This window comes from Oncorhynchus kisutch, linkage group LG27, assembly GCF_002021735.2.
Source record: "Oncorhynchus kisutch isolate 150728-3 linkage group LG27, Okis_V2, whole genome shotgun sequence".
NCBI lineage: Eukaryota > Metazoa > Chordata > Actinopteri > Salmoniformes > Salmonidae > Oncorhynchus > Oncorhynchus kisutch.
The window spans coordinates 19,127,151-19,147,171 of NC_034200.2; the positions used below are offsets into that span (position 1 = coordinate 19,127,151).

Below are 20,021 nucleotides of genomic sequence, written 5' to 3' on the forward strand. Positions count from 1 at the left end.
GTCACAATCCAAGTTGTCCTTACTTTCCGTCCTCTCCATTCAAATAAAATACTGCAGTATGTAACTCGAGAAAAAGCACGGTGGACATGCATGCAGTATTCATTTTGTAACCGCCCTGTTATTTTTCTAGAAACACGAGGATGAAAGTGAGGGCTGGCTACACAGACAGGTAAGTGATAAGAACACTAAGAGCATAACATGTATCACAACACACATTTTTTTTAAACGATCCAGTGAAATACATACATTACAGGAGGAGGGGGTAGGAAGGACAGAGGTGCAGTTTAACAGTTGAGCTGTCTCAATATACTCCCTCACTCACACACACACACCTACTTCTTTCTCTTCCTGTTGCAGAATGAGGAGCCACTCTTCTCCCATGACGGATACAAGTTCTTCTTCACCAGAGCTATTCCTCAGGGTGGAAGGGGAAAGTTCTTCCATATCTCCATGTCCACCTCCCAGGTAAAACACCTCAGTCTGTTCTCTTCTCTTAAACTGTAGCCGCATTATAGAGCAGCGCACTGGACAGCCCACAATGCACCTTTTAAAAGCATTTCACCTGACGTCTTCAGAGAACGCACTCATGGTAAACGCAGCGCAAGGCAAGTTCAATGCGCTGCCCTATAATGCACCTTGGATTGAATCCCGGCCTCTGTGTGCCCAGCCTGGTCTGTATGAGCTGTTATAGATAACCAACTCTTCTATCCAGAGTTGTAGTTGTCATGCAATGTGATGTATTGTTCCATTCCAGCCCAACACCAGCACAGACACTCTGCAGTCCCTGACATCAGGCGACTGGGACGTGACTCAGATACTGGCCTACAGCCAAGAAAGGCAGCTCATGTAAGCCTTTCCGACCCATACATTACAGCAACCAAATAGTACCATTATGATTTCCAATTGAACATATGATTTCCTATTGCTTATAGTTGATCAAATGTTACAAGGGGTATTTGACTTACCTTACCGTCTTGTTCAGGTAATGGTCATTAAACTCCAAATTGATCTTCATCACAATGTTTTACAGATACTTTTTGAGCACAGAGGATGATCCAAAACGACGACACCTCTACAGGTATAATTACATTTTGGGATTTAGCTCTCTAATGGTTATTCTATGTGAGATCACTATTTAGGTGTCTTTTTAAATCTAATAGCGTATAATGCTAATAGCGTGGTTTACTGTATCTATCCTGTGTCAGTGCGGACACCAATGGCCCATTTAATCGCTGCTGTCTGTCGTGTGAGTTCAAGTGTGGCTATGTGGATGGCTCCTTCAGCCACAACATGCAGTACTTCCTGCTCAACTGTAAAGGTGAGTGCTCCTGACCTTGAATCCTGAACACTAAGCAGCATATGTTGCACTTAACTGAATCAGTATATTTTTGTGATATACAAATACATTGAAGTCTTTCACTATGCTGACAGGGTTTTAGTGGGTGTTTAGTGTCAGTGTAGATTTTAAAATCTACACTGACACTAAACATGCTCAGTCAAAATATTTTGCTGTGGCAAAAGGTTGTATTGAATGTGACAGCAGTCGGCACTAACCAGTGTTTCTATTTGCCAGTCAGACAACTCAAGCCCCTTGCCAAATGTGAATCGCCAGCCTGCACCCTAAAAAGTGTTCCTACTGTGTATCAAACTACAGTAGTTGGCATAGAGCCCTGCTTCCTGTGTGTCAGACAGGGTCTATCTATAGAATGAGAGTAGGGCCCATGGCCTTGTTTAAGTCTGTGTTCTCATTTCCTCTGAGAATATTCATCATCCTTATTTCTCCTACTAGTGCGGTTGCCATGACAGCTGATTTGTTTAGAGGGCCGGCTCCAGAGAGGAAAAAGAGCAACCATATTTCGTTAATTAGCTCTTGTGAGAGGAGACCAGCCCTGGTCTAACTGTCTGGGGTAATAATAACAGCCGGGTATTCATTCAGCTGCTCCCCAAGGTGCTACAGACAGACAGTGGCTTCTCAGTAATGACAAATGGCTGGCTGAGAGGTGTTATTTCTAGACTTGCATTACGAAAGATGGTAAGAGAAACAGAGTGCTCATTCCACCAATTCAATATTTAAAAAACATTCTGTTATAAAGAGCACATGTTCAACTTCAGAAAAACAAGTTTTCCCATCTCAACAGGTTAAATAAAAATTACAACAGTAAGTGCCTAAGTGGCAAATAAAGTATCTGGGTTGACTGTGCCTGGGTTGACTGTATCTGGGTTGACTGTATCAGGGTTGACTGTATCAGGGTTGACTGTATCTGGGTTGACTGTATCAGGGTTGACTGTATCTGGGTTGACTGTATCAGGGTTGACTGTATCTGGGTTGACTGTATCAGGGTTGACTGTATCAGAGTTGCCTGTATCTGGGTTGACTGTATCTGGGTTGACTGTATCTGGGTTGACTGTATCAGGGTTGACTGTATCAGGGTTGACTGTGTCTGAGTTGACTGTATCAGGGTTGACTGTATCTGGGTTGACTGTATCTGGGTTGACTGTATCAGGGTTGACTGTATCTGGGTTGACTGTATCAGGGTTGACTGTATCAGGGTTGACTGTATCTGGGTTGACTGTATCTGGGTTGACTGTATCAGAGTTGACTGTATCTGGGTTGACTGTATCAGGGTTGACTGTATCAGGGTTGACTGTATCTGGGTTGACTATTTCAGAGTTGACTGTATCAGAGTTGACTGTATCTGGGTTGACTGTATCAGAGTTGCCTGTATCTGGGTTGACTGTATCTGGGTTGACTGTATCTGGGTTGACTGTGCCTGGGTTGACTGTATCTGGGTTGACTGTATCAGGGTTGACTGTATCAGGGTTGACTGTACCTGGGTTGACTGTATCAGAGTTGCCTGTATCTGGGTTGACTGTATCTGGGTTGACTGTGCCTGGGTTGACTGTGCCTGGGTTGACTGTATCTGGGTTGACTGTATCAGGGTTGACTGTATCTGGGTTGACTGTAAGTGCAACAGGGAGTGGCAATTAAAGCTTCTTTAAAAAATGAATTGTTCAAACATTTGTAGCCTGTCTATCTGTGCTCGACCCGCTCAGTTTTCTACCACAAAACACCAGAAAATGGCCAAAAAGAGTAGAACCAGTTAGCCGGCTTTTACACTATGATTAGACTATTCGATGTTTAATGTTTCTTTTAAAAAACATATTTAAATGAGAGTTCAGTTCATGTAACAGGGTTGACCTTATAATTAAAATAATCACTAATCACATTCAATAAATATGAATCTCCAGAAATGACTTTAAATGACAATGATGGTGACATCTTGGAGAAATATTGAGGTTAAGTGGAATAAAGTCTTAGAAGTAACAGAGGGTGCATTTTGGGCAGTTTAGCAAGTCTTTAATCATATTTAAAAAATCAGATTATTTAAAAATTCTCCATGGGGTCTTTATTAAACGACATTTCATTTAATTTAATAGGCTGTTAAATGCAATATTGTGGCACAATATACAAAATTTACACAAAACGTACCTTCGTGGAATAAACCAGAGGCATTTTTGAATGAGCTCTGATTTGAAGTGAAATGCTACAGAAAAAAGGGTTTGAGTGTTTTGTTTGCTTCTCCATTTGAGGCCATTCATCTGAACCTTAAAATGCTTCATCCTATAATAACCGACAACCTCCACCCCTTTCTCTCTCTCCCTCTCCACATGTATCCCTATCCAGGCCCTGATGTACCCAGTGTTGCCATCTACAGTACCAAAGACATACAGAGTGAGTGTCATGAGGCCTGACCCTGGCCTGTACCATAAAGAGCACTGAAGCTGAGGGGCCTTTTATTCAGCATAGTGTCTTTTATATCTCACATCATTCAATGGGAAATGTGTTAGATGCTTCATGAAGCTGCCACTCAGACAGTACTGTAAGTGAACAATACGACTGTTTCTTCCATGTCACTGCAGAGGTCCTGGACCTGGAGACTAACGAGGGAGTGAATAACACGTACCACAGCATGCAGATGCCCAAAGTGGAGTACGAGACCATCACCATAGACGATTACAGTAGGTATCATGCCTTGCATGAATCTGCTGGTAGTGGTAGCTAATCAACTAGGTTCAATGTTAGCTAGCTAATATTAGGCTCTAACTAGCAAAGCAAACGGCTCTGAGATATGAATAATAACATCATACACGTAATGTTAGCTAGCGAGCCAGCCAGCTAACCTCAGCTAGCTAGCTAACCGTACACATTAGCTTGAAACGAAAGCACTTTCTGTCAAAATTAGAAACGTGTGATATCTGAACATTTTGCTAGCTAGACTATCTTACCCGTATGCATCATCATGCATGATGGACACGTCTCCATGTCACGGATGCCATGCCATGGTTGCTCTTAGTTTTAAGGAGAGAGGTGTTTTCTCCATCTCTTTAGCTATCAACACTTATGCAGCTCCTACTACACAATACATTTTTAAAAAGCTGCATTTAACAGGATTACCAACACATACTGACCAGCTCAAATAGACAGAAGCCTCTATATAGCAGACCAATCTGAACTCTTCTCTCGGCATGTCCAGCCCACTCATTATCTCAGCCAATCATGGTTAGTGGGAAGGTTTCTCACTTTTTCTGTGGCTTAACCAACTAGGTTCACAATTTAACAATTTTTTCATATTTACAGATATTTAAGGCACATGAAAGTTCACATGTTCCAGAAGGCATTTCTGCCCAAAAATGCATTTTGAAAAAAAAAGTTGCTGTTCAAATGGCTCTCCTGTGAAGTGGTGACCCGCGACATACGCCTAGTTTCCTGAAACGAGTCACATATATATTTTGATGTTTAACCGTTTTTTGGTTACTACATGATTCCATATGTGTTATTTCATAGTTGTGATGTCTTCACTGTTATTCAACAATGTAGAAAATATTAAAAAGAAAGAGAAACCCTTGAATGAGTAGGTGTGTCCAAACTTTTGATTGGTACTGTATAAAACACAGGATAATCACATTTTTGACTGCACTGGGCCCTTAAGAAGAACAACATGCACAAATCATTCACTAAATACCCTAAACCTCAACTAAATCTTGTAATAAATAATGTGGAAATTGAGCAAGTTGAGGTGACCAAACTGCTTGGAGTTACCCTGGATTGTAAACTGTCATGGTCAAAACATATTGATACAACAGTAGCTAAGATCGGGAGAAGACTGTACATGATAAGGAGCTGCTCTACCTTATTGACAGCACTGTCAACAAGGCAGGTCCTACAGGCCTTAGTTTTGTCGCACCTGGACTACTGTTCTGTCGCGTGGTCTGGTGCCACCAAAAAGGACTTCGGAAAATTGCAATTGGCACAGAAAAGGGCAGCACGGCTGGTCCTTGGATGTACGCAGAGAGCTAATATTAATAATATGCATGTCAATCTCTCCTGGCTCAAAGTGGAGGAGAGATTAACTTAATCACTGCTTTTATTTATGAGAGGTGTTGACATGTTGAATGCACCGAGCTGTCTGTCTAACTACTGGCACACAGATCGGACACACATGCATACCCCACAAGACATGCCACAAGAGGTCTCTTCACAGTCCCCAAGCCCAGAACAGACTATGGAAGGCGCACAGTACTACATAGAGCCATGGCTACATGGAACTCTATTCCATATCAAGTAACTCATGCAAGTAGTAAAATTAGATTTAAAAAACAGATTTAAAAAAACCTATGGGACAGTGGGGACTGTGAATCAACACAAACATAGGCACAGACACATGTATACACACACACACACACACGATAACATACGTACACATGGATTTTGTACTCTATATACAGTATGTGGTTGTGGTGGAGTAGGGGCCTGAGGGCACACAGTCTGTGAATGTATTGTAATGTTTTTTAATTGTATAACTGCCTTCATTTTGCTGGACCCCAGGAAGAGTAGCTGCTGCCTTGGCAACAGCTAATGGGGATCCATAATACATTCAAATACACAGTCTTGTTTCTTGCAGCTCTGACAATGCAGATCCTGAAGCCAGCTGGTTTCATAGACACAGCTCACTACCCCCTACTGCTACTAGTGTAAGTATGGCAATAACTACCCACACACACGTTTTTCTAGATATAAACATAATATCTATGAATCACACCACCCCCAGTAGGGATTACATTAGGAATTATAGCACATTCCGTTTTGACATTGGACTCATGACTTTGGACCCTGTCACAGAGAGCTATAATGGGGTCATTGGTTCAGCCTGTCATCTGTTTCCCTCAGAGACGGAACACCTGGCGGACAGATGGTGACAGAGCAGTTCCGTGTGGACTGGGCCACGGTGCTGGTGAGCAGTTACAGCACCATTGTGATCCGCTTCGATGGCCACGGGTCCGGGTTCCAGGGCACCAAGCTCCTCCACCACATTAGGAGGAAACTGGGTGTGATCGAGGAGAGGGACCAGATGGAGGCCCTCAGGTGAGAGACAGACACCTGGACAGTAGAATCTTCCTTGAGAGTTCAAATCAATGGTCCTACTTTATGATAATATACTAATACCATGTTACGTCTTACAGTATTTATACTGAACAAAAATATAAACGCAACATGTAATGTGTTGGTCCCATGTTTCATGACCTGAAATAAAAGATCACAGAAATATCTATTCTCTCAAATTCTGTGCACAAATTTGTTTACATCCCTGTCGGTGAGCATTTCTCCTTTGCCAATAATCCAGCCACCTGACAGGTGTGGCATATCAAGATGCTCATTAAATAGCATGATCATTACACAAATGCACCTTGTGCTGGGGGCAATAAAAGGTCATTCTAAAATGTGCCGTTTTGTCACACAACACAATACCATAGATGTCTCAAGTTGAGGGAGCGTGCAATTGGTATGCTGACATAAGGAATGTCCACCGGAGTTGTTGCCAGATAATTTAATGTTAATTTCTCTACCATAAGCCTCCAATGTAATTTTTGAGAATTTGGCAGTACGCCCAACTGGCCTCACAACCACAGACCACATGTAACCATGCCAGCCCAGGATCTCCACATCCGGCTTCTTCACCTGCGGAATTGTCTGAGGGGAGGGGGGTTATTTCTGTCTGTAATAAAATAGTATTTCTGTCTGTAATAAAGCACTTTTGTAGGGAAAAACGTATTCTGATCCCAAGTGGGTGGGCTGTAACTCAGTAAAACATTAAATTGTTGCATGTTGCATTTATATTTTTGTTCAGTATATATGCAGGTACAGTTGAATTATAGTGGGAAAACATTATTATGATGTTTTTGTTTCAGGACGTTCGTTACTGTGTTTGTTGGAAATGTAATACCTATTTTGACCTTCCAACCAAAGCATTGATTGTTTTTTTCTTCTTTATTCCAGACTGATATCCAAAGAAATGTACATCGACAAAAGTCGAATGGGAGTATATGGAAAGGTAAGGACAATCAATGCTTGAAGAAAACAAGCTTAGCTACTTATTAAAAAAAACGTAATTGGGTTCCCTTTACTTCCCTTCTTGTCAATTCTTGTACTGTATTTGAGCTGAAGAAAGAGTAGCTCAGTTGGTAGAGCATGGTGCTTGTCACGCCAGGGTGGTGGGTTCGATTTGCATAAAAGCGTCTTACACATCTGGGACATCATGTCTCGCTCCATCCACCAACGCCACGTTGCACCACAGACTGTCCAGGAGTTGGCGGATGCTTTTGTCCAGTTCTGGGAGGAGATCCCTCAGGAGACCATCCGTCACCTCATCAGGAGCATGCCCAGGCGTTGTAGGGAGGTCATACAGGCACGTGGAGGCCACATACACTATACAGCCTCATTTTGACTTGTTTTAAGGACATTACATCAAAGTTGGATCAGCCTGTAGTGTGGTTTTCCACTTTAATTTTGAGTGTGACTCCAAATCCAGACCTCCATGGGTTGATACATTTGATTTCCATTGATCATTTTTGTGTGATTTTGTTGTCAGCACATTCAACTATGTAAAGAAAAAAGTATTTAATAAGAATATTTCATTCATTCAGATCTAGGATGTGTTATTTCAGTGTATATTCAGAGTGGACGAGGGCTTTCACTCCATCTGGAAAATAGAGCAGAAGCTCACCCTCTCATATCTAGGGGGGGTACATGCCAAATGGCACTCTATTGTAGTGGCCTACTTTTAACCAGAAGTAATGCACTGTAAAAGGAATAGTGTGCCATTTGAGACACACTACTACTACACTACGGTCCAGCAACAACACAGAGCGGACAACATAAACAATTCAATAGGTTTCAGTTTGGCACTCAGTCCTCCTTTGTCTATAGAACGTTTGAGTGTGTATGCAGTTTGTACTTAAATTGGGAAGAAACTACCTTTGGAGGGGTGTATCTGGAGTCTCTAGCCTTGATGTGTCATCAATGTCTTTCTGTACTGTTGGTTCAGTAAACTTGATACTGTAACATATCTATCCATAGGTTTACGGAGGGTATTTGGCCACAATGCTTTTAAGTTCTGATGACTCCCTGCTTAAATGTGGAGCCGCCGTCTCGCCCATCACAGATTTTGAGTTATACGGTATAACGTGATTATTTTCTTTAGCAACACAATTTCTTACTGCACAAATCATTTATCCCCACAAACTACAAATTGTTCTATGAACAGTGCCTTATAACATGATATTATGTGTGTGTTATTTCTTTATTCTCCAGCTTCAGCATTTTCAGAGAGGTACCTTGGATCACCAAAGACAGACTCTCGAATATACTCGGTAAAGACAACAGTTCACACACTGTATTTACACTAGTCAGTCAATGTGTAAGATGCTATGTATTTCATGGTGACATTCTCTTTCCTTCAGATGGCCAGTTTAGCACATCGGGCAGGTCGTCTCATGGACAGGAAGTACATGATTATCCATCCAACCGCTGATGGTACAGTCATTACTTTAAACACTATCAATACGTTAGCCTGGTCCCAAACCTGTTTTTGTTGCCTATCAAACTCCTATTTGGGCATCGGCTAAGTTACTGTCAAAGTAATTTTAATTGATTGAGCCTGATTGTTGTTGAAGTACTGTAACTGAATATAAACATCTTGCACATCCTGTTACCTGCTCTCCCTCCCTACAGAGAAAGTCCATTTCCAGCACTCTGCAAAATTCATCAACCATTTAATCAACGAGAAGGCAAATTACTCTTTACAGGTAGGCATGACAGTTTAGCTTTACGACATGTTTAGGACATTGCAATGAAGGCGTAATGAGCAGGGTGTCAAATATTGTGTTACCTACATTATTTTCTGTTTTTGTACTGTAGATCTACCCAGACGAGGGACACTTCCTGCATAGCGATGGCACTCGGCAACACCTGAGCCAATCACTGGTCAACTTCTTTGAGGAGTGTTTCCGACTGCAAGATTTACCGAGCGAGGAAGAGAAGGACAAGGAGGATGAGGGCGATGGTTAAACCAGCTGACACATGGTTAACGCTCTAGCCAGTTACTACAGCACAATATGCAACAAATCTTTCTCAACTCATTACCCATAGCCTGGTTCCAGATCTGTTTGTGCCGTCTTGCCAACTCAGCTGGTCAGCTAATGATCATTTAGAGTTGGCATTGGTGAAACAGATCTAGGATCAGGCTAACCTACTCCATCCTCTGTATAATTTGGGCTTCTCTTTAGGGCACAGTACCTGCATGTACCAATAACCTCACACCTCACCCTTTTCCTCTTCTTCATCACTTCTGGTTGGCTGACAACTGGACTGGCCAGCAGACATCAAATTGTGCTGCTGTTTTTATCCTCTTAGTTGTAATGGCAAAATGTAGATGTTCTCCTAAATAGAAATACTCAAAGGTAACTACTATTCATGTGTAATTACATAATTCTGACATGCAAAAATTTGGTATATTTGAAAAGATGACATCTGGGAGATGATCAGAAGATAGGAGTTACATAGTTCAGAATACACAAGATCAAGCACACACAAAATAATTTTTATTTTATTTTGAAATAATCTTTCATTGATAAGCTATAAGTGAATTATTGATGCCAAGAGCTAGAAACACATATGATGGCTTCCACAACATGTGAACAATATCAGGGGAAAAAATGGGATTGATAGACCTAACAACTAGAAATGGCAGATGTTTTAGTAAGTGGTGTCAGGTGTGGTCACAGAACGTTTCCAAGTGTCCCTAAACCTCTCCAAAGCGGCATATGTCTGTAAATTAGATAATTCCAGTGCTATTACATATTTGGAATCCCTTAATGCGATTTGTTCAGTATAAAACACACTTTATACCATATCAACCTCACTCAAACATTGTGATGGTGTTATTCAAGTGTCCTTTCAACCTCTTCAGTGTCCAAATGTGGTAATTGCACTGTTTTTGCACACTGGATGTGCCCAAAAGTTAATGTTCACTATAAAAACGAAATGTCTACAACACCAACCTCTCTCAAACATTTGCGGGGTGTCGGGACATACAGGGGATATCCAATGTGTTTTCATCATATTTTTCATGCGCAAATATAGTGACTCAATGTTGCCATTAAGTCATATGTCATCAGATACATTTGGCAATAGGCTAGATGTGTTCCTACCAACCTAGAGATTAATGTCATACCCCCATTTAGCTATAGCTCAAACACAGACCCAATCGAAGTTTACCTTTGCTGTTTGGTGAAAACGTTGTGTAAAATCAACGGGGGTGGTGATCAATAACTGTAGGTCACATGCAGACTAATAAGACATCCTCATGATATGTGGTATCCTGGTTTACGGTGTGAATCAACGTATTCCATGTTGATTTCGTTTATGCCTCACAAGGCTAACCGGAAGGTAGGTAGCAGACATCTTGAAACGAGGTCATCGGCTCGGCCTGCCCTTATGTCCATATATGGCAGTAACTCACCAAAGCTTCTAAGGCACAGATCAACAGCAAAGATACTCCGCTTTCCGCAGACACCCTGCTTTTGCAAATAGGGGCTACCGTTCTCATACCAGACTGAACTGAAAAATGAAATAGGGTCCCCAAATAATGGGTACTTTACATTTAAGAGGTTAACACCGGAATCACGGAAACAATCAGAACCGTTCTGGTGGTTGGTGAATTATGTAATTTGACGATGGTACCAAAAACAGGTACCACCCCTGTCCTCCATCTTTACTGCATTGGAATTGATTAGCCATAACATTCGTAGGGGAACTTTTGTGCTAAAGACGTGTGTGGGGGAGAGGAGATGCAACCCACAGGCGGTGGGTTAGCAGTGCTCTAAGTTCCTTTTCTGGACCAAATAAACTGGTCACTGAAGGAGACCAGTAAACCCATCTGTGGATATCAGATGCTGTAGTGAACCACCCCAACGGCATCCATGTAGGGATCCAGCACAAAATATCCCATATTCCCTTCCCAAATATCATGGCTAATCAATTCCAATGCAGTAAAGATGGAGGGAACATACAGGAGCTACCCATTGTTGGTACCATCATTATAAATGACAATTCACCAACAACTTTCTGAGGATTGTATCCATGATACTAAAACAGCAGTAGCATTTATTTCTCTTAATTGGGGTTTGTAATGTTCAGTATGGCTTTGAATTGATGTACGGTGGTTACATTTGGACGTCCTTTCCAAATGAGGACACAATGTTTGAGACTACATGTTTGTTAAACTATTTTGACCTCTTTTGGGATTATTACATTCAGTAGGACATTTATTTTCATTTGGAATGGAGCTCTAGTGTTGTGTTAGTCACTGTGCCTTACTACTAGGGGTTAACCAAGGTATTCATGTCAGGGACTATAAACCCTTCAATGGAGACAGAACTTTTCATTTTTCATGTAAGATTGGTCAAAGCCAACAACTGCAGGCACATGTGGAGCTCTATAGTTATATATAAACAAATATTGTACAACATGACACGTAATGACTTCAGTTGAATCGTTACAATCTGACCAGTCCGTATGTAGGAACATGTGATTTTATAACACCCATTATATATGTACTATAACACAGTAATGTTGTGCTTGTATAAATAGACACCTGAACATGTTCTGGCTGTTGTAACTACAAAGGTTCTTGAGGCACATTCAGTGTATCTTTTCTAATTTGGCAAGTTACAATGTTTGGTTATTTGTTAAACAGCTTGAATGTCCGTCGAGATGTCATTTCTGTTAGTATTGTCAGTGAAAGTTTCTAGTCAGCTGATGTACAAAATGTATAAATCTTACATTGTTGAAAAGTCCTGAACTATGTGTGTGCGACTTGTACATAAAGCATTTTCAAATTTATCCGAGTACATTTTGTTCTTGGTGGCTTTGCTTGGACACACTGCCCTCCAGTGGTCAAAAGGGGCACAACTAAAGGACGTTAACTCCTACCAGATACAAGCAACATCAGTTATGGTAGGACACCATGCAAGAAACAGACCAATGCTCTTTAATAGGAACTAACTAGGGAGTGCAGGAGATTCTGAAACACCAGCCGTGCCCTTTTAGCCATTGATAAGATTTATTTCCAGTGTTTTAGGAGCCCGTGGCCCCTCCACTCAGAGAGTGAACAGGGTATATTGATACAAATGGTCCAGCAGTTCAATGAAGCCTCTTCATATGCAGGGAGGGATCTCTCCCAAGATAACCACTAGACTTAACACCCACACATACCATCAGGCTCCAATCAGCAACATCTCACAATACTGTACTTTTAACCTTACAAAAAAATTCAATTTGATGGAAATGAAACAAAAAAGCAGCTAAAACATGGCATTTATATACACATTTAAGTTACTCTTTTTTTTTTACAGAAATATTTAAAATTCAAGTTGTGTTAAAATCCAAAATGCAAAAAAAAAGAAGGAAAAAGAAAAGTATAAAACATGTTAAGACCAGAGTGGAATGCCTAAGGAATGGAATGCCTAAGGAATGGAAGCCCAGCGTTCTTCTCCGTGTAAGACAGAACCTGTAGAATGACAGTGTTAGTCAACAATAAAAATGGCATTCGTAGTAACATCTTTATGCATCTCAACAAAGACGATATTGCACCCTTTACAGTTCATTGAGGCACTTTCTATTGCGAAGAAACATGATTTCAGATTTGATTATTCAATTTCTTCTCCCTCTCGATAATTTCGCAGCAGTCTGATGTCAGTAACTGACTGAAGCATGAAACCACAAGCATATCAACAAATACACAGCATATTGCAATAGAGGGAAGTAGTTGTTTACTGCTCCTTTTCTATCACTTAAAAGGGTGGAATAAAAAGTAATTCTCGTTCATGACGTCGTTAGTCCAGTGTCTTCTTGTCACAATGCACCTTGAGGCCACTTGACCGCGGCAATAGAGCACATATGGCAGTCCAAAACACAGGCTACCCCGAAAATAAAAGCTCCCTTCAAGTAGAGAGAGAGGAGAGGAGAGGAGAGGAGAGGAGAGGAGAGGAGAGGAGAGGAGAGGAGAGGAGAGGAGAGGAGGAGAGGAGAGGAGAGGAGAGGAGAGGAGAGGAGAGGAGAGGAGAGGAGAGGAGAGGAGAGGAGAGGAGAGAGAGGAGAGGAGAGGAGAGGAGAGGAGAGGAGAGGAGAGGAGGAGAGGAGGGAGAGGAGAGGAGAGGAGAGGAGGAGAGAGGAGAGGAGAGGAGAGGAGAGGAGAGGAGAGGAGAGGAGAGGAGAGGAGAGGAGAGGAGAGGAGAGGAGAGGAGAGGAGAGGAGAGGAGAGAGAGGAGAAGGAGAGGAGAGGAGAGGAGAGGAGAGGAGAGGAGAGGAGAGGAGAGGAGAGGAGAGGAGAGGGAGGAGAGGAGAGGAGAGGAGAGGAGAGGAAGGAGAGGAGAGGAGAGGAGAGGAGAGGAGAGGAGAGGAGAGGAGAGGAGAGGAGAGGAGGAGAGGAGAGGAGAGGAGAGGAGAGGAGAGGAGAGGAGAGGAGAGGAGAGGAGAGGAGAGGAGAGGAGAGGAGAGGAGAGGAGAGGAGAGGAGAGGAGAGGAGAGGAGAGGAGAGGAGAGGAGAGAGGAGAGGAGAGGAGAGGAGAGGAGAGGAGAGGAGAGGAGAGGAGAGGAGAGGAGAGGAGAGGAGAGGAGAGGAGAGGAGAGGAGAGGAGAGGAGAGGGAGGAGAGGAGAGGAGGAGGAGAGGGGAGAGGAGAGGAGAGGAGAGGAGAGGAGAGGAGAGGAGAGGAGAGGAGAGGAGAGGAGAGGAGAGGAGAGGAGAGGAGAGGAGAGGAGAGGAGAGGAGAGGAGAGGAGAGGAGAGGAGGGAGAGAGGGGAGAGAGAGAGAGGAAGGGGGCATATGTACAATTTCAAATGAGAACACAAGCAACTAAAGCTTCAGTCAGTATTACAGCAAGCACGTTGTACATTCTTCATTTGGTTACTGAAGGACTCACTTTTAACCAACAGACCCTCTTACAACAAACACAGCTCCACTGCAATACTTTTACAAACGTTCCCTGTACCTCCTAATCATCCTACTAGTCAGTTACTGTATCTTAAAGCCACTTAGCTAACCTTTTCACAATCTTTAAACGCCAGCCATGTTTAAACTTCCTTACACCAATCAACCTTCAGACTCATCAGTTCATCCATGAGCAAGAGGCCCGAGTCACTACCTTCAGCAAAACAGGAATTTCTGTTAGGAGTGACGATTTCTCTACCCCAACGCCCATCCCAAACTCTTTCATTTGTCATGAAAATGGAGAAAATATACCTACATCAATTGAATGTTTTGTTCCATGCCGTGTTGTGTTGAGTAACACAAACCACCCCTGTGAAGTAAACATTCTAAGAGTACAAACATACACATCACCAAACAGACTCTTCGTACACACACACACTCAGAAGTCACTTCACAGTACCTGAACATGCTCACCGGTCAATTACAAAATAAATCACCCACATCCATGGGGTCTCAGACACAGACGATCAAACACATACACATCTCACAGACAGACGACACCCCCTCTCACAGGTACTGGTAGAAGCGAGAGTGGACCACCTGGGCACCAGAGAGTTTGTGTGGGTGTGCAGTGGCCGACAGGCTCAGGCTTTTATTCTGGGGGCCTGCGTCTCCGTTCAGTAGCGTAGCTGGAGCCGGGCGTGGTGAGAGGGGTTCTGAGAGGGACGACGACAGAGCCTCCTGGGCCTGGTTGGGGTCGGGGCTGCAGAAGAGGAGCGGCGCGCCCTGGTGTTCAGTGAAGTCCAGGCTGACCTCGGGGTTGGAGGTGCGGTGGCGCTCGCGGGCAATCCACTCCCGGATGGAGAAGTCCTGGGAAGAACACTTTGGCTTCAGCCGGTCCACGGCCGACAGCTCCGCCCGCGAGCCCCCACCCATCCCGCCCTCCTGCCAGTTCCCCATCACAGACAGTTCAGCAAAGTCCCTCTGGCCTCCCATGGTGTGTCTGCGTCTGATGTTCTTCTTCTTTTCCCTGCGTCCCTCTGGAGAGCGGCTCCGCTGGGTACCCACCCCGAACATGTCGTCTACGGACGTCAGCAGACGGAACTTCAGCCGGTCTGTAATTTTGAGACGCCACGCAGGCTCAGCCCCCACCTCCAACTCGCTGCGGGAGGAGGAGCTAAGGCTGTCAGTGGAACGCACCTTAACTGCCCCCGGAACACAAGACAGCCTAGTGGAGTCCTTGTCGCTCCGCCCTCCGTCCAATGAGGACTCGCTGTCAGTCTTCTGCCGCGCTGCTGACTTCTTCCTGGAGAGAGTGTCACATTCAATGAGTCTGTGGGAGGGGAGGGGCCTGGGGGCATCCGACACATCTGATTGGCAGATCTTCTCCACCGGCCCTGCTTCCTTCCCGCCCCCAACAAACACTGATAGGTCACTCTCACTATCCGTCTCCATGGGCCGGCCCTCACTAATCAGCTCACTACGCTCATCATCAGCGTCGTCTCCTCCCCTGCTCTCGGCCACCGAGCAAACCTCTGGACTGAGCGTGCTCAGATCGGCCCCTGTCAGGAAAGTCATGGAGGAGGTGGTGGAGTAGTCTGAGGTGATGGAGCTGACCTCTGCCCCTAGGCCGCTGGCTCCAGTCTCTGGCCCCAAGCCCCCCGCCCTGCCATGTCTCACCCTGGGACCTCTGACAGATGCCTGGGAGCTGGTGCTGTCCATGGTGCCCAGGTCTGAGACCTCGTCGTAGTTGGAGGGAGGGTCCGACAGGGAAGACTGGTGTGCTACCTGGCTGCGGTAGCCAAGTCTGGGGGACCGGGACGGTGAGGCATAAGGGGAGCAGGTGGAGGATGTACGGAAGCTGGGGGTGTGTTTGGGAGAGGGCTGAGACATGAGGCTGTCTGAACGGGACTCTTTCCCGTTGGTTTGGAACCTGTCCCCAGGCTGTACCCCTCTCTCGCTGACGTCCTCGACATCCCTCTCCTCCTCCTCTTTTGTCTGGCTCTCTGGGGACCAGGCAGGGTGGAGGGCCTGGTGGCTCGGCTCTGGCTCCTCCTTCTTATCAAACACGGCATCCAGGTCGTCGTCAGAGCTGCTGGGCTGAGTCTTGTCCTTGGGCTTTTTACGCTTGCGGCTGACAAAGAAAGAAGAGAGCAGCATCTCCCTGCTACACTGCTCCTTCCCAGACCCCCACAAGCCCTGCTGGGACAGAGTACCAGGACGTCGTATTACATTAAAACACATAATTGTTCTTAAATGAGGAATTTCGCCAAGTCTGCTCTGAAACGGCATGGTCAATTGCTAATCACTCCGGATAAGACCATCTGCTAAATGTCTCAAATGTAAACGGTAGAACATTCCAGTGAGCAGGACAAGGCCATTTAGATCTCTTTACTTAGAGTGAAGGTAATTAACATCAAATAGGAAGCAAGAGACAGCCAGACACCCCAGTGCCACATACCTTTGATTTGGAGGAGTCACTACACGTTGAATCTGTGAGAGAGGAGAGGGGCATTAGTAACATCCTTTAAGACACATATAATCTGAACAACAAGTATCAAGGGAGAGCGACTGTAGGGAGATCACAGGGTAGAGAGAAGAAGAGACAGAAACCTGCACCATGAGGGGGCAGTAGATTCAACAGACAGTGGAGATATTTGTAGCCCACAGAGATGGACGAAGGAAACGTTGAAGAAAGACTCCGCCCATGAGTGGAAGAAGAGGAGGCCAGTAATGGAGGGATGAGAGGAAGAAGATGAAACCCGGCAGTGCGCATTAGGACAGGAAGCAGCTCATGCTCATAACAGGATGTACCCAATGGGACGACATCAACACATCACGGACCACAGGTTACGTCAGTCACAGTACATAGACAGCCAATAGCAACGGGGCATTCTATCCCAACTGAGAGGTATCAATCACAGAGAAAGGGATGACAAGTCTTCACAACCAGAGTTAAGGGGACAGAGCAGTGTTAAGTCAGTAGTTCCACCCATGCAAGTTAGCCACAGAATGGACAGGTTGTGCAATATGTCCAGAGCTCGGTTTTACAATCCCTGTAGCACTCTCAAACATTTTAGTCAATTGAATATGACTGATGACCATAAACACTACAAAACAAGGACAGTACAAAAACCCTATCAAAGAAAATGTAAAAGAAACCATTTCCTACCGCATCAATACTACCACTATCAAGTCACAATAGTGTGGAGGGTATGACTTAAGTGTGTGCGCTTAATTTCGAGTTGTGTGTGTCCAAGTTGGGGTCAATTTCATTTAAATTCTTGTCAGCTGAATTGAACATGGAATATCTCCATATAGGAAATGTTATTTACCTCAATCAACTGGAATTTAGGTGGAATTGACTCAAACTGGTGCGTATATCAGTGTGCTACGCAAGGCTTTTGATGGGGGAGGTGGGTATTTGATAGATGTGGATGGTTGAGGCATTGGGGTAGAAGTATGTAGCCGTGAAAGACAAGGAGGTAGCTAGGTGGCAGTGTTTGGCTGTAGTTGGTGTTTCTGATGCTGAAAGAACAGTGGTTCATTGATAAGACTGGGGGTGAATCTCAGAAGTCTTCGCTAGATTTTGTTTGCGTCCTCGCCCACAAAACGACAGAGGGAAGCAAGGAGAGATCTCCTCAAACCTTGTCCTCCAATGCTGTCCTTGCTTCCATCTGACGTTTTGAGGAGACGGGGAGAAAGCGTACAAGAAAATATGTTAGAGATTCACCCCTATGGTGTCTATCTCAAACGTGACAGGAGGGCAGAAAGAGGCTGAAGGGACTGAAGGGACTAATGCCATCAGAGCCACTTTGCTTACCACCTCACTGATATCTATCTAACCACCCTAGTCTGTGTATATGGTGAGTGTGTGGGTCTAACGAGGTGCTGATCTCTCCTAGATGTCATTTTAGTGTGTTTGACAACAGCCAGCTCAGCCCAACACCACTACAACACTACAACCCCCCGCAACCCCACTCGGACGCCATGACAGTAATGCCACATGAGCGGGCGGTTGTGAAACCGTGGTTTGACCGTACCATGCTACTTGTCCTCGCGATCAGCTTTAGAGACAAGAGACAGCAGAAAGGCTTTCAGTAGAAAGTACAGCAGGCACTGCTCTGTATGTAACCTTCAGGTTATTAGGTATTTAGATTTTTGGGGGAAATATGAAAAACGTGCACACCGACAGGAAATGACAAAACATCGACTTCTCTTTCTTTCCGTTTTTCTTTTTTTTTTTCTCCTCTCCTTCATGTTTCACCCCCAATTTAACAGAGCTGAGGGTTTCTGCAGACTAGGCAGCTACACTGGTGACAACACTCATCGTCCTTCTTCCTACAGTCCCAGCTGTCCACCACTGACATTACAGAGTCCACCAGTGACATCAGCGAGTGATAGACGCCGCCCACTTGGCCTGTGTCAGATTGGGTCAATGTGTGAGTGCTGGACAGGGACAAGGGAGAAAAAAACACACTACACACAAACCAAGGGTAGGGGTCAGAAGGGTTAACACTTCCACTTTGTTGTTTTGTTTGTTTGTTGTTTTGGGGGGAAAGAACATGCCGGGTTTATGTGGGAGGAGGGGAGGAAGAAAAGAACTGAAAGAAAAGGAGTCGTCATCTCAAGATAAGGAGGAAAACACGGGGAGGAAAACAACGAGCAAAGAAAAAAAGGAAACATAAGAAAGCATAAGATGGAACTGGGAAAGAAATATAAAAATAAAAAATAATAATGACATAACAAAACAGACCTTTATCCAAAACAAAAGGCTTAACAGCATTTGCCAACTATTTCTTTTTAGCAATTCCCAATTGGGTAACCCAAAATCCTTCCATCAAAAATGACTAAAATAGCTTGCCTTTACAAAAGCATGACACTTTTCAGTAGACTTGCTTAACTTTAGCATTTGATCATCTGATGGAAAGCAAACAAGAAGCCTCTTACTTTAGGACTAACAAACACATACATCTCTAAACATACACATTTCCTGGAGCACTTTCCCTGAAGATCATTAGTATACTTTGTTTTACACTTTAGTAAATCTGGTACATGTAGTCAAACTAACAGGAGTGCTGGATTACATCCTCTCCAGGTGTGGTATCAATGAACTACAGCTGAGTTACCTGAGACTTCCCCAGGCGAGGAGGTGGTTGTGGTCCGGCCGATGTTGGACAGCAGGTGGTCGATGTTGGGCACAGGCTGAGACTGCACTGTACTCTCTTGTTCCACTGAGGTCTAGAGGAGAGAGAGAGATTCAACGAAGGAGATGAATGGAGATCGTGTTGAAGTAGAGGAGGAAAGAGGGATGGAGAGAGAACCTCAAACAACACTTCAGGAAACCTGCAAGACCAACAAACATCAACTATATTACACAACGCACATTTAACATTCTGTGCCATTACCAGCTGAGAGTAATGAGATTTATGTTTAGAAGTGAGAGAGCGAGCTGCTACGTACAACAGGGTCATCGTCCCCCTCAGTGAAGAACCAGTCGTACTGCTGAATGAGGTTCTCCACTATCTTGCACTGGTCTGGCATGTGGTTGACCATGTTGGTCATGTTGTCCTCCGAGGTTCTGACCAGGGTTGGACCAAACACGATGGCCAAGTTACGAGGCTCCATCTGGGGGGGAGAGATGAGCAAAAGTGGCTTCCAGTCCAGTCCATATACACTAGGCCGCTACATTA

At 44.3% G+C, this 20,021-nt stretch overlaps 2 protein-coding genes across 6 annotated transcripts in view; one reads left to right on the forward strand and one right to left on the reverse strand.

Annotated features, from left to right (window-relative positions):
• The window catches only part of LOC109871532 (dipeptidyl aminopeptidase-like protein 6), a 114,693-nt gene extending 102,050 nt beyond the window's left edge, over window positions 1-12,643 (forward strand). Inside the window, exons 12-26 of the mRNA XM_020462421.2 lie at window positions 131-169; window positions 358-465; window positions 755-846; window positions 1,031-1,078; window positions 1,206-1,318; window positions 3,686-3,733; window positions 3,922-4,020; window positions 5,964-6,033; window positions 6,230-6,424; window positions 7,337-7,391; window positions 8,417-8,516; window positions 8,651-8,709; window positions 8,800-8,872; window positions 9,071-9,144; window positions 9,257-12,643. Of these exons, the coding sequence (XP_020318010.1) occupies window positions 131-169; window positions 358-465; window positions 755-846; window positions 1,031-1,078; window positions 1,206-1,318; window positions 3,686-3,733; window positions 3,922-4,020; window positions 5,964-6,033; window positions 6,230-6,424; window positions 7,337-7,391; window positions 8,417-8,516; window positions 8,651-8,709; window positions 8,800-8,872; window positions 9,071-9,144; window positions 9,257-9,406 (1,323 nt within the window). The 3' untranslated portion in view covers window positions 9,407-12,643. The remainder of the gene's footprint in view (window positions 1-130; window positions 170-357; window positions 466-754; window positions 847-1,030; window positions 1,079-1,205; window positions 1,319-3,685; window positions 3,734-3,921; window positions 4,021-5,963; window positions 6,034-6,229; window positions 6,425-7,336; window positions 7,392-8,416; window positions 8,517-8,650; window positions 8,710-8,799; window positions 8,873-9,070; window positions 9,145-9,256) is intronic.
• Window positions 12,644-14,128: 1,485 nt separating this feature from the next.
• The window catches only part of LOC109871732 (rho GTPase-activating protein 21), an 86,160-nt gene continuing 80,267 nt past the window's right edge, over window positions 14,129-20,021 (reverse strand). For 4 of the 5 annotated variants that reach the window (XM_020462713.2, XM_020462714.2, XM_031806579.1 and 1 more), the window contains 4 exons: window positions 19,792-19,956; window positions 19,458-19,569; window positions 16,790-16,821; window positions 14,129-16,530 (listed from right to left, as the gene is read on the reverse strand). In XM_020462713.2, coding sequence (XP_020318302.1) covers window positions 14,896-16,530; window positions 16,790-16,821; window positions 19,458-19,569; window positions 19,792-19,956 — 1,944 coding nt within the window. In that variant the 3' untranslated portion in view covers window positions 14,129-14,895. The remainder of the gene's footprint in view (window positions 16,531-16,789; window positions 16,822-19,457; window positions 19,570-19,791; window positions 19,957-20,021) is intronic. The other variant, XM_020462715.2, reaches the window with a different exon arrangement.